This window comes from Octopus bimaculoides, chromosome 6 (assembly GCF_001194135.2).
Source record: "Octopus bimaculoides isolate UCB-OBI-ISO-001 chromosome 6, ASM119413v2, whole genome shotgun sequence".
Lineage (NCBI taxonomy): Eukaryota > Metazoa > Mollusca > Cephalopoda > Octopoda > Octopodidae > Octopus > Octopus bimaculoides.
Window position 1 is genome coordinate 83,140,019 of NC_068986.1, and position 15,198 is coordinate 83,155,216.

At 33.7% G+C, this 15,198-nt stretch overlaps 1 protein-coding gene across 2 annotated transcripts in view; it reads right to left on the reverse strand.

Annotated features, from left to right (window-relative positions):
• Nucleotides 1-15,198, reverse strand: part of LOC106873562 (galactose mutarotase) — a 127,243-nt gene that overhangs the window by 56,304 nt on the left and 55,741 nt on the right. For both annotated transcript variants that reach the window (XM_014920990.2, XM_052968917.1), the window contains exon 2: nt 4,842-4,975. In XM_014920990.2, the coding sequence (XP_014776476.1) occupies nt 4,842-4,975 (134 nt within the window). The remainder of the gene's footprint in view (nt 1-4,841; nt 4,976-15,198) is intronic.

Sequence of the window (15,198 nt, forward strand, 5' to 3'; positions counted from 1 at the left end):
CCCACACACACACACACCAATAGCCTATTGGAATTATGGAAGGGAAAGATAAAATTTTGGAAAACATACTTAGAATTACCATATTGTTTAACAATTTTTTAAAATTATAGCTGAAAAACTATGAATCTGAACAAAATGTGATAATAATTTGCCTTACAAGTGATAATATTTAATTCAATATCTACATTTCTTAATAAACTGCTAACAAAGTAATCATTACTTCAGATTTGTTTCAGAATAACCTTGTCAACCAAGTCCATATAATCAGCAATAAACGTTCTTAAGAGTTACAATTAACAAGAATAAAATTTTAAATATTTCTCACATATGGGATTTATAAATGTATTTTCAAGTCAATGAGATAACCTTGACATAAATCTGAATTTTCTTAAATGTGAGAGTTAAATCACCTTTAATAAATACTACGGAGTCATTGTCTTTGTCATTATTATCTTCATAATTTATTCAGTTTCTATAGTCATCATGGTTTGAGTTCTTATTTGAAATTAGTGCCCTCCTAATCAGGTTGGAGAACCACATTTTGCCCATGCATTTAATTTTTACCAGGATTCTAACAGCTAGATGCCCTTCCCAACAGTAACTACTTTACAGAGTGGTTACTATCAGGAAGGTTATGGCAATCTAGAGAGGTTGTCATACTCTTGACAAAAATAAATAGTCTTCTCAACCTGTTGCTCTCTTCACTCAATCAGTAACCACTTTACAGGGTGTACTGGATGCATTTCATTAAAGCACCAACACTTGTGTGGTTGCTTTATGCCTTGTAAGACCAGAATGTCCTCATTGCTTTATGGTGTGTCTTTTCTCTCAAGGCAATGTGACAGTGAAGGAAAATAGCAGATGGAATGAAAACAGAAGAAAGCCAGAGTATGTGAGTGAAGGAAACAAGTGTGTGATGATAGAGACACAGAAATTGAGATGATGATGTAGGAAAGGAAGAGAGAAGGAAGATTGAGAAAAAGGTAATAATTAGGTGTATTGGATATAGAATAATGGCAGAGTACTGAGTACATGTAGGTCCCATACCATCTCTCATTAGACAACGACATGGAACAGTTAGAGAGGAAGGGTGAGTGTCAAAGAGATGAGAGGGTTGAACAGGTCCAATGTTATCCCTTTAAAGAGAACATAGTACAATGAAGAAAAGGTGAGTGAACAGAAGGTAAGTGATAGAGAGGTGAGGCGCACAGCAGATGTAGACTCAATAGGAACATTGGCATCTCCTTCCCGAGATCCATCTTTACCATTTCATTTCATGTCTTCTTGATACTCACTAATTCATATGTTCTGTCCAATTTGTGTACTACATTTCTTTATACCACTGTCTTCTTCCATATACATCATATATCCATACCAGTAGTCTTCTTTCCTGTGTGCTACATCTGATTCTTTTTATATAAAACTTCTCTGCCAACTCATTTGTCAGACATATACACTAACATTACACATCCAGTAAATCTTTTGCAAATCCTTTGCATTCAGTGCTCATGTCTCACTATCATGCAGCATTTCAGTTTATTTACAGACATCATATAATTTCCTTTATATTCTGAGAGAGAAACAGTTTGTTACCAGCAGAGGTAATAGCTCCTAGAAATTCTTGCAGCCCCTTTTTATTCTGGCTACTATGCTCATTGTTAATTAGGTCACCTAATAGAAGCTATCAATTAATTTTAGAAAACCATTAAAGCATGTGAAAAATCTGTTTTGCATATGCTTCTAGTATTTAATGCTCCGGACGATCTACCACATATGAAGTCTGTCTTCCTGTTAGCCTACTTCTGATTCCAGCACACTAATTGTGTGTCTTTGTTTACATTGGGTACACTGACTGGAATTTCTACTTACTACTTTTCTATATAATGAGCAAGGTCCTTTTCCTGACAGCAGAGTTCTGACTTCTTTCCCACTTGGTAATATTTTAGCTTTTGCTAAGTTTATTTGGAGGCATCTTGATTTTAGGTTTTGCTTCCATGTCTGGAATTTCTCCTCTAATTCTACTACAGATGCAGCTCTAACAACTAGGTCACCTACATATAGATGTTCCCATGCACAGCCTTTATAATGGTCTATAGAACTGAGACTTGGTGAAAACCTACCTGCTAACTAAATTCATTACTGTACTCATTAACTCTTTCCTTTTTGTCTGCACTTATGTACATGACCTGCATGGACCTCATAAACCATTCACCAGATTACAAAGAGTGGTACTCTATCAAAGGTCTTCTCTGCATTGAGAAATGCAAAGTACAGTGGTACTTTCCTTGCAGTTGTTTCATTAGGAAAAGGGCATCAATAGTAAAAGGTTGAACTGCAACTCATCTAGACTAATCCTCTTCCTAATCAGTTGTGCAATAAGCCTTTCAGTACATTCATAACCTGCTCCACCAAACTGATGGCTCTGTAACCTCTGTCCAGTGCAACTTCTTTGCACTTGTAGCAGTTGACAATGATACTGCATCATCTTTAAAGCATTTTTACATATTTTCACATCTAAATCTTACAACTATATACTGATAGTAAAGATGAGATTGCCTTAATAAGAATTACACTAAATAATGAACTTTAATATGAAACTACAATTTGATTTTCATAAAACTTCATAATCACATTTCTGGCCTGTGAGTTATGTATAGGGGGTCAATCACTTATAAAGTTAACTTAGACAACATTTCAATATCAGCATCAACACCAGTACCACCAAAGATGTCTTTCAGTAGATTGTGCTATTTTTGTTGTTTTTTAAAAATGTATTCCAGTACAGATTGACTGATAAAGAAAGTGATATATTTTGTCATTAATGAATACCATAAAGATAGATGGCAAAGACATTGTCACCATAGGAGGGAATTTTAATGGTAGAATGAGGGATCAATAAAGGCTTAAGCACATAAGAAAAATTGACAAAAAATTTTATCTTTTAAAAAAATCAGCTGCACACTGAGTTAAATACAAATTTAGGTTGGATTGTGCCAAACCACATTATTCTATAGTGAATGGTCAGAAAATGATAAACAATCTAAAATGTGTTTTAATTGAAAACTGAAACCTGGTATTATAAAAGAAAACCTGTTGAGAAAAGATAAAGTAGTTTCTTAGAAAGTTGTTGTCAGTTGGAGAAGGAGAAGACTAAACTGTTTTAAAGGTGTTGGAGAGATTGACCAAGAAGAAAAACTGAAGTGTCTTCTACTCAGATTTCTATCACAGGCTCAATAATCTAGAGAACTTTCTTGTCACATTTGATTTATACACTGTCCACAAGCAAATTTCTAAAAGAGCTACCATCATCATCACCATGCTTATCATAAGCTGAAACAATTACGATTTCCTTTCTTATCCATCATCCTGTCCATTAAAATAATTCCTTTCCAACTTATTTAAACTCAGTGTAACAGATTCCCATGACACATCCGAAGATAAATATTCTTTCTCTACACACCTCTCTTACAACATTAAGATTATGCAAATACTGAATTTACTTTTTATCAGTAAAGGCAAAAAGTCCCTCAACATATTTTAATCACAAGCAAAACTTGTGTTACTCTATAATTAATTATATACAAAGATTTAATTAAACCCAGGTTATCTAATCTACAAACTGACCTGTGGCTTCCTTGTCTGGAATTTTAAAAATTGTTTGTGAGAAATTTAATTACTGTCGACCAAATATGGCTACTTCCATTTTCACTGAAGAGATTCTATGACTGACTAAAACTTTAATCTTGCTAGACTTGACTGATAAATTTCTGAACGTAATCCCTTCTTTTTGATTTTAAATATCTCTTGCATAATTATTGGACGGATTCCAATGAACTTCAAGAGTTATTAGATAAGTGCTCTACAGGGTTCCAGCTAATTGGATAAAAATATGCTTGATACACTTAATGGTGGATATGAAATATTTTATTTTAAAAAACCTACTCAACAACATAAGTCATTGTTGTCATCATCATAATTATCATCATTATTTCATACCTACATTCCATGCTAGCATAGGTTGGACAATCTGACAAGATTTAATAGGTTTGGGTACTACATCTTGCTCCAGTGTCAAAGTTTTGGCATGGTTTCTATGACTGGATGCCCATCTTAATACCAAATACTTTACAAAGTGTACTGGGTGTATTTGATTGTGTGCAGTACCAACACCAGTGAAATCCAAGGTAATTTGTAAATGTAAAGAGCCCCTCAGGTGAATGGAAGTAGAGGCTTTCTCAAGGTTGACATATGCCAAGTTGATGAATGCTAATTAGAAGCTTACTTTTAACTAAATATTTCTCCAGCATTACCTCACCAAGAAGAGGTCATCAGCAGTATTTCTTCCTGGTACAAAATCAAACTGCATCTCATCTAGATTCTCTTCCTAATTATTTAAGTCATATTTAATACTCTAACAAATTCTGCCAACTGACTACCTCCTTCGACAAACCCTTTTTTTTTAAAGGAAGAAGACATTTGATTTCTGTGATAATAAATGACTTATACAAGACCAGACATGTACAATATGAGACATTCCAAAATAGAATTATGTATAGTAAGGACTGTTTCTAGTTCAATAAGAAAGCCTTTACATGGAAGTCCCATGATAAACACACCAGATAACATTGTCAGAACTGTAAGAAGAACATTCACACATGCAATCATATGCAAAACTACCATACAAAACAAAAAATTCAAAATAATGCTTAAAAATAAGATTTACATAGATGGGTTTAAAGGGTTACATAGTATTAAATTGTTTTAAAATTATGAAATTATTTTTTGACAGTAATTATATCAATATTGCTTATTCATCAAAAAATAAAATACTTCCAACTTACCTTTAACATTTTCAAAGCCAAGCACAATGTCTTTCATGTCACCATTTTTATCAGGAACTATAATTTTTGATATAATAGCTCCAAAAGTCAATATTTCAACTTCAGCAGATCGAGAAGCATTCTTCAATGTTATTCTAAAATGGAAATAAAGATAAAACTATTTTAGCTATTTTGTTTTGAATTTCATAAAAGGATAGATAAAATATAATTATAAGATTTGAAAAGTGCCTGGCGATAATCCCTGAAGTTATGTTAGGATAATATATTGCATTTATCTTCAGAAAACAACAAAAAGTTATATACAAGAGTTAATAGGCTACAAGGGATTTAAGATGGCAATGAAAAACAAATATCCCAGACAGAAAGACAGTTGACCTGATATTTGTAATTTTGTGGTAATGGAAAGGAAAGCAAACTTAAATACTTTCCATAGGATATTCTGCACTATAGACACTATTAATTTTTAAAAAATTTAAACTGGAGAAAATAGTTCAATATAATTGAAAGAAATTATAAATTGTAAATGATTCAAATTAGCTAGATTATCTAACTTCAAAATTTGGAGGTCGAAACTAAGTAGTAAACTTGGAGACAGTCTTGTAAAATATTGCCATATGTTAAGAAAAAGTGTATGTTTATAAACAGTGTAGGAAAAAGTATATGTTTATAAACAGAGTAGAAAAGTATACATTTTTAAACAAAGTAGAAAATGTGAATATAAAGTATACCACATTCTGAATCTTTATCAGATGTACAATTGCTCTGTTCTTAATGTAATTCTGATGATATAGACAAAAGCAAAGATTCAGGCTTTCACTGAAAAAAAATTTGAAGTGCAGGCATGGCTGTGGTAAGTAGTTTGTTTCGCAATCACATGGTTCTGGGTTCAATTCTACTGTATGGCATCTTGGGAAAGTGTTTTCCACTATAGCCCTGGGTTGATCAAAGCCTTATCAGTGGATTTGGTAGGTGAATAGGTGGAAAGTGAAAGAAGCCCATTATGTGTGTGTGTGTATGTGTGCATACGTGTGTTTGTGTCTCTTTGCCTTGACATCATGTGATAGCTGTATATAAGAAATGTCAGTCCTTTCCAATATTTTGCACTGTCATATAAGAAGTGTCAGTCATTTCCAATATTTTGCAAGAACTGTTTGGCCATGGCGAAATATAATACCTTGTGAGGATTCATGACAGGAAGGGCATCCCCCTGCAGAAAATCTGCCTCAAAAAACTTCATTGGGCCCATGCAAGCATGGAAAAGTAGACATTAAAAAAACGTTGATGATGGAGTGTAACACAGCCGTATTTTCTCTGGTGATCCAATCATGAGATGTAACTGTGAAACACCTTATAAAACAACCTCTCCAGATGAACCCCGCAAAAAATGTTTTCAAAGTGATTGGTGTCAGTGCTTTTTTTTTATTTTTTAGATCAAATAAGAATTGTGAGTTTCCTGAGAGATGTAGACTTCATCAGTGACATATGAGTTGCACTGAAGTAAACAGAAGTAACAGAAAGGATCTAGTGCTTCATTGACTAAAGCTTTATAACATTGATACCAGTTGCTACTAACAAGAAAAAGAAGAATGCAAAATGAAACACTAAAAAAAAGGTCAAAATTATGAACGTTTGTTTTCCCTTTGTTCAAGATGGCAGCATGAAATCACAGAGTAGTTCTAGAGAAATGATAACTGAAAATTGTAAGACTGTTTAGGTGGAAGAATTTTCTTAATTAATGAATGTTCAGTCTCTCACATGATATAAAGTTAAGTTTTCATAAAGAGAACTGACACTAAACTCCTCTTAGCTTGTCTATACAACTAAAAAAAGAAAATGGTTTCTAGAGAAATAGCTTTACATGTTTAATCAAACTGCAGATATTAAGTAAAACTTAATAAGGAAATAATCAAACACTAATTTTGACTTTATAGTTGCTTTTTTTTCTTTTTGCATTAAGTTTATTCTTTTATTAATCCTAGCTTAGTTATTAATTAATACTGGTTAAATTATAATTTTTTTCATGTTATGTTGTACCATTTACTCTCTTCTTCCTATCTAGCCAAGCAAAATATGACCAATATGAAAAACAGTGTTTAGTAGAGAAACACATTTAAATCTTATTAATTTTTTATTAATTTCATAATGGGATCTTTTTTCTCTCTCTCTTTCATTTAACGAAATTAATGTAGCCACTACATTTAAGTATAAGTGGGGGCTGTGTAGGGAGCTGAAAAAAGAATAGTGAACTAGATCTTAGAAATGGTGTGAAGCTGGAAAGTGCTGAATGGAGAAGGTGGATCAGATATAACAAGTGTCAAGAGTGAGATGTGTATGGGAGAACATCCAAAAATGGAATAGCATGCTAATGAGCAAGGGAGTCTCACTGAAACTGATGGGCAAAGTGTATGCCACATGTGTAAGAAATGTTATGACATATGAGAATAATACATGAGTAATAAGCATGTAGAATCAGAGACAACTGGAAAGAATGGAAATGGTTCGGTGGAAGAGTAGAGTATTACTGAGGGAAGAAGACAAACAAAAATTGCAGAGAAAGAAGGGAATAGAACCAGTGATGGATGTTGCAAAGAGAAATAGAATGAAATGGTTGGGACATACACTGAGGAAACTTGAAAATAACTGGGAAGAGTGATTGAAATCAATGTGAAAAAAAGTAGAGGAAGGGGAAGACAGAGAAAGACATGGTAAAAAAAATGAAGGTGGCAGAAATGAGGGCAAGGGGTGGTTGAAAGAGAATACAGAGGATAGAGTAAAATGGAGAAGACTGCCATAGAGTTTATGGTGCTAACCTACTACTTTAGCAGGGAAAATCGTTTTACATTGTTGTGTAGTTGCCTCTAAATTATAGTTAATCTATATGGTCATGAGAAATAATATTATGGGTTTTTTTTATTAAGGAAACCTTCTTAAAACTGATTCAGATCAATGTGTATAGTTTTTAGTTGAGAGTTTAGTAATATTTGAGATGTAGTTTAATAATAACTTTGGCCTAATAAAATGGTTTCAGTTTACTTATGTTCAAGCTTTTAAATCACAATCAAGTCGGCATCAGAAACAAAGTACTAGCTAATTAATGTTTTTGAGTGCAAATTGTGCTTTGATCATCTTAGAGAAACAGTAGAATCTGGGAAAATTGTTGATATTCTGTGTCAACTAATAGTAATACAAATAAGTTACAAATAAGTTTGCAAAATGGAACAGATCATTTTATCCATCTAGGAATGACCAAGTACCAGTGATATGTTAGTGTTGAATGGATTAACTACATCAATTATGTCAAGAAAAGAGCCCATGGTCTAAAAAATGAAATCCTTACTTCAACAACATTTAGAAAATTATCAAAAACAAGATGTATCACAGTATCTCCGTTGACATCTCAGGTTAGAAGTAAAATCACATAGAGATAGAATTCAGCTTGTTGTGTCTCTAAAGTTAATAAAATAAAATCAGTAAGATACTAGGGTACAATCCAATTCATTTCTTTTCAATACAAAAGGTTTTCATGCCAGTTGTGAAAAAAATCATTATTTTTGCATTGTGAAGAAAACTGAATATCTTTAATAAGCATACTAAAACTTTAATTAATATTAATTACCTTTGTAAAGAGAAAGAAGACAGAGGATTTGTCATAACAAGTTTATCATTCTGAGGATAGAGAAATTATAAAAATTCAGAGGATTAACAAATAATTAACTCAATGAGAAGTTTGTTACAGTGTGTTTGCTATTTGAAATTGGAGGGTATTTAGTACTAATGATATCACAAGACTCTCTTGAATCTCTTGAAGTAATCTGCGTTAATATTTATGCAATATTAGGTTAGTGGGATGAACAAGTTTAGAACAGAACTTCAAACAAAATGTCATGCTGTATTTAGTTGTACTGCTTTTTGTTCCTAAATTCAAATCCCATCAGGCCAATATTGCTTTTCAATGTTCTGGTGTTGGTAAAATAAATACCAGCCAAATACTGAGGTAAGTTTAATTGACTGCACTCTCCCAGCAAAATTTGCAACTGTGTTAGAAATCAATATTTATTCAACATTAACATTATTATTGCTTGAAAATCTTCTAGAACTGGTATACTTCTAATTTTCTTCTTTTTTTTAATGGCTGAGTCAAAGAGCAGAAAGCATTCAAATATTTATTCATTTTTCTATTTATTCATACAACAAAACGGATATTAAAAAGAAGAAGCTCTAGAAATTACTTTTTAGTAATTTTTTATTGTTTTAATGACTGCTCAAATTCAAAAATAACTACAATAAATTTTCATATAAATTATTATTTAAACTATTCCTTTATTAGAATTTCTTGATTGAAGTTAAACCATTATTGAATCATGGACATTATAGCTGTGGATGGCAGGATCAGAAGAGCTTTATGTTTTAAGTTCAAATCCCACCCAGACTGGCTTTAGTTTTTATCCTTATTATATATTCCTATTAACCAGGTATTGGGCACCAATGTGATTGACCATACTCTTGAATGCAGTGCCTCAATATATCCACAGTCCAATAACTGAAATCAGTGAAGGAAGAAAAGAACTAATCTAAAGCAATTTAGACATGTTGGAAGTCATTCAAATGAGATGCTTTCATCAAATACTCAGAGTATCACAGTTTATTACATTCAATGAAACTTTTTTTCTGAATTTAATCAGAAACCTTGTTTGCACTAGCATGACCATGGACCATGTTAATCAAATGCATCATTCAAATCTATCATACACATTACTTATATGTTATGTTTCTAGCCACAAGAATGAGAAGTATACAACAGATGAAAATTATCTGTAGAAACTAAACAAATATTCATGTTGACAGCAAGTGTTAAAAAAAATGCACTTGTGCTGAATATATTATCACATCAGCTAAAATTAGTGAAAGTTTAAAAGAAATATTCCAGAGAGGTGTAAATGTGCTGGAAGTCTTTCGAACAGGATGCTTTTATCAAATCCTCAAATATGAAAAGAGATTATCTATTGGTGATGGTCACATAAGGTGGGGAATGTAGATAAGAGAGACAACCCAAAGATCACTCTTTGTTTAAATAATTCATAAAGATGAAATGATGCATAATTTATTACCTCAATTTTGGGGATGATACTAAAAAGAAGTAAAATACATATAGGGTGCCAAGATGCAGAAAAACTGAAAATGAAGAAATGCAAATAAGAACAATAATAATAATAATAATAATAAATAAATAAATAAATAATAATAATAATAATAATAATAATAATAATAATAATAATAATAATAATAATTTCTAACTTTTGGCAGATAATCAAGAAATTTGGAGATGGGTGTAGTCAATTTAATCAGCTCTATTATTTGGCTGGTACTTGTTTTATTGACCCAAGAATAATAAAAGCAAAGTTAACTTTGATGGGATTTAAATTCTATGTATGTAAAAGAATGTAAACAAATACTGCAAGACACACACACCAGCACTTTACCATGTGATTACTTAGATAATAATAATAATAATAATAATAATGACGACAACGACAATAATAATAATTCTTTCAACTAGAGGCACAAGGCTTGAAATATTTTAGGGAGGGGTTAGTCAATTACACCAATGCCCCTGTGCTGAACTGGTACTTAAGTTATTGATCCCAAAAGAATTAAAAGCAAAATTGACCTTGTGGAATTTGAACTCAGAATGTAATGAAGCAGAAAAAATACTGCAAGACGTTTTTTCTGATGACGGTGGTTGGTACAAGGAAGGGCATTCAACTGCAAAAACCACACTAAAATAGACAATGGAGCCTAGTGTCATTCCTGGTCTTACCAGCTCCTGTCAAACAGTCCAACCCATACCAGCATGTACAACAGACCTATGGCGATGATGATCATAATGGTGATGATGATCATAATGGTGATGATGATGATGATTTCTCCTATAGACATAAGACAACAGATATAAGTGCAATAAAATGTTAGATTTAAGAGAACCTAAATTGTTTAAGGTAGTTCAAAGTCATAAACTTCACTCAAAAAGACAAAAAAGATATTAAAAGTGAAAATGCCAAAAGAATTCTCAAAAATTAAATGACTATATTTTTAAAGGAAATTCGCTTTTGCTATCAATATTTTTGTAATAAGATAAGCTATTCCAACTAGGAAAGAAAATTGTAGATTTCATCTGTCAAGACTTTATTTACTATACCATATGCATGTTTTTTTACCCTGCTCAATTTGTGAACATGAAGAATCATTTTACTTAAAGAAAAATATCAACTACAAACAAATGGATTTTATTCATTATTCACCCTGTAAGATACAGTATCACAATGTCATATTAATTACCAAAGGGCCTCAAACTTCTACCCATATATCAGATACCTAATATAGTTGTTTAACCCTTTAGCATTCTGACTATGTCAAATGTTCTGTTTATTTATTGACATTGTTTTGAATTAATCATGCATTAACTTGTAGATTTGAGATTTTGATGGTGTGGTTGTTTATTTTTAGAATGACATTATTTGGTAGGTGTGAGAGGCTAGATCTGGCCAGTTGGAACATAAGTAGAATATTTTGGCTAGATATGGCCTGTTTAAATCTGTAAATATTTGAGATGAATTATTGTTATTAAGGTTATAATTTTTTTGACTATTGACCTCATGATTAGAGATGCGCTATAGTTTAATATTGATATCTACACTAAATTTCAATCAGCTTGATCTCTGGTTACCATCAGGTACCTTATTCTTGGATGTGTGTGTCAATGGCATAGTGGACAATACTGTTACTATTCTAGTTTAAAAATAAAAGCTCCTTGTTCAAATCTAGTTAGGCACTATGCACATATGTAAGAATAAAACATCTAAGTAGTGACAATTGGAAATCAAATCAACTGAAACATAGTGCAGATGACAAAAGCAAAAAATTTTTACATTGCCAAGGAAGTTAATAGAAAAATTATAATATCTAATTACAGTTTTTTAAATCTGCCAACTGACTGTAATCATGAAATAACTTAGAAAAACTCCTGAAAACTTTCAGTCATATTCCTAGGTTCTCTGGGCCTAACTAGTTATATGCTAATGAGGAAGTCTAATGCACCATTTTCCATACATATTTTTTCTCCTTAAACTTCTTTTCTCTTGACTAGATATAACAAAACTTCATAAAATAACCATTTCCCTGTATTCTTTGGTATTTTTAATATTTGGCATTTAACAATGTAAGGTTTAACCTAACTTCTTTAAAAGCACACCTCTTACTAGTCAAAGCTTATAGCCTGTTTAAAATATAAGTATATTTTGAAATGGTTCCCTTCTATTTTTTCCATTTATGAATAAAGCTTGAATGAAGTGATTGGAAGATAAAATGGCATTTGTAGCACATGCATTTTCAAGTCATTAGCATTATAAATGCAGTGAAATAGCTAATACTGAGAACAAATCTAGGTCATGAATTTAGATTACACAGAGTGATTCTTTACACACTATAGCATTTGCCTTTTGACCAAATTTCCAATAAAATGCTAAATTAATTTTGTTTCCAGCCAAGGAAGTCGGAGGTAAAAAAAGAAATTTTCTGAATACAATATCTTCCAAATGTATCATTTATTCTAGTACCAGTAACAATTGCTAAAGATGTCTCCAGAAGTTCATAACAAATGAGATTGTTCTGAGTCATCTCTTTGCTATAATTAACTGTAAATAGAATAGTAGATAAGAATGACTGATTAAAGATTTCATTTCGAAACTATTGATTGACATTTGTTGTTATCCAGTTTATATAAAAATGAAATAAAGCTGAAATAACTTTTCCCTGATTGTTCACTTCGGTAAAAAAAAGTATGGAAATGATACACTCATTATATAATTAATTTTCTTTAAATCATTTGAGGCCAAAGAAGTAGTAGGGACAAAAGGCAGAGTGAAGAGGTAGCACACTTCTGAACTGGAGGTTGGTGTTCATGAGCAACACCATATCAATCAGTTGGATGGTGAATGTTTGGACGGTGCTGTGGTAAGTAGTTACCCACATCAAACTAGTATTCAGAATTCAATTACTCTGGCCTGATATTATGTCTATGTACATTACAAATGGAGAGAATGGCATTGAGGAGTAGCTAGGAAGCAGTGCTACTAAAAGAAAAGGAGCAATAATTCAAAAAGTGTGAGAAGCACTAGTCTAGAAAGTGATACAGCAAAGATGATGAAGAGAGGAAAAAAGCGTATAAATCAAGTGGATATGAGTTGGGTGGTACATTTTGTTAATTCAAAGGATCAAAGTCATTATGGTGCATTAGTCATTGTACCAGGTTGGTAAATGAGAGCTTGCATATCAGTTGGGTGGTGATTTTTGGATTGCTGTGAACAAATTTCAAAACTGGAGAAAACTGATAAGAATTTTTCTAGGTTTGAAACATCTAAGTCTATGGGATGTAGTCTTGACAATTTTACAGATGCAAGATTGCCTAAAGGGTAACAGAGGCTTAATAAGTAGGAAGGCAGACAAACCACAAATTCCTTCAGGTAGATGGTCCTGCTCGATCTGTAGAAAAGGTATAGGTAGAAACTCTATAAGATGTACCCAGTGTAAGCTATGGACACATAAGAGGTGCAGCAATATCAAAAGAAGGCAAACTGGGAAGATACTTTTTGTGTGTGGCAAATGCTCAGAAGCAATAAACACTGAAAATGTTCAGACAATAGCTTCCGTCACATTCCAGGGGAAAAAACTATAAGTAGTTGATAGCTTTCATTACCTAGGTGACCAAGTCAGTAGTGGGGGTGGGTGTTCTGAAACTGTAGCTGCTAGAATAAGAATAGCTTGGGCAAAGTTCAGAGAGCTCCTACCGCTGCTGGTGACAAAAGGCCTCTCGCTCAGAGTAAAAGGTAGACTATATGACACATGTGTGCAAACAGCCATGCTACATGGCAGTGAAACATGGACTGTGACTGCAGAGGACATGCATAAGCTTGCAAACAATGAAGCCAGTATGTTCCGCTGGATGTGTAATGTCAGTGTGCATACACGACAGAGTGTAAGTGCCCTGAGAGAAAAGTTGGGCTTAAGAAGCATCAGATGTGGTGTGCAAGAGAGTCGACTGCACTGGTAGTCAAGTGTTGCATATGGATGAGGACAGCTGAGTGAAAAAGTGTCATACCCTAGCAGTAGAGGGAACCTGTGGAAGAGGTAGACCCAGGATGAAGTGGTGAAGCATGACCTTTGACAAGTGACCAAGACCTTTGGAGATATGCTGTGCTTGAGAAGACCTGGCAAGCCAAATGAGACCGTAATCGTGGCCTATGCCAGTGTAGCGTAACCAGCCCATTTAAGAGTACCCTTCAATCATTGGGCAATAAACTGCGCTTGCAAAGACCTGTTGAGGCAAGTGAAATCATTGTTGTGTCTGATGACAGTACTGCCTAATTGGCACCAATGCCAGTGGCACATTAAAAGCACTATTCGAGCAATATCATTACCAATGTCATCTGACTGGCTCTGGTGCCGGTGGCACACAAAAAGCACCATTCAAGTGTGATCATAGCCAGTGTCACCTGACTGGCTCCTGTGCTGGTGGCATGCAAAAAACACCATTCAAGCATGGTTGTTGCCAGTGCCGCCTGACTGGCTCCTGTGCCGGTGGCACGTAAAATGCACCATTTGAGTGTGGTCAATGCCAGTACCACCTGACTAGCCTTCATGCCAGTGGCACGTAAAAAGCACCCACTACACCCTCGGAATGGTTGGCATTATGAAGGGCATCCAGCTGTAGAAACTTCGCCAGATCAGATTGGAGCCTGGTGCAGTCTTCTGGCTCACCAGCTCTCAGTCCAACCCATGCCAGCATGGAAAGTGGATGTTAAACGATGATGATGATGATGATGATGACACTAATCTGAAATGACTGGTCATGTGACCTGTCATTTGAGTGTGGAACATTGGTTAACTCTTGTACTTTGATTGGTCAAGTATATCATGGCATTGGATTGAGGATTCAATCATATTGCTTGTAACACATTCTAAAATAACTAACCTCAATCTATGCTGGAGCCTACCACTACATATATATTGAGTCTGTGGAATGAAAACGAGGCTCTAGAATGAAAATGAAGCTCTGGAATGAAAACGAGGCACTGGATTGAAAACGAGGCTCTGGAATGAAAACGAGGCTCTGGATTGAAAACGAGGCTCTGGAGTGAAAACGAGGCTCTGGAATGAAAACGAGGCTCTGGAATGAAAACGGGGCTCTGGATTGAAAACGAGGCTCTGGATTGAAAACGAGGCTCTGGATTGAAAACGAGGCTCTGGAATGAAAACGAGCCTTGTTTTCAATCCTGAACCTCGTTTTCATTCCAGAGCCTCG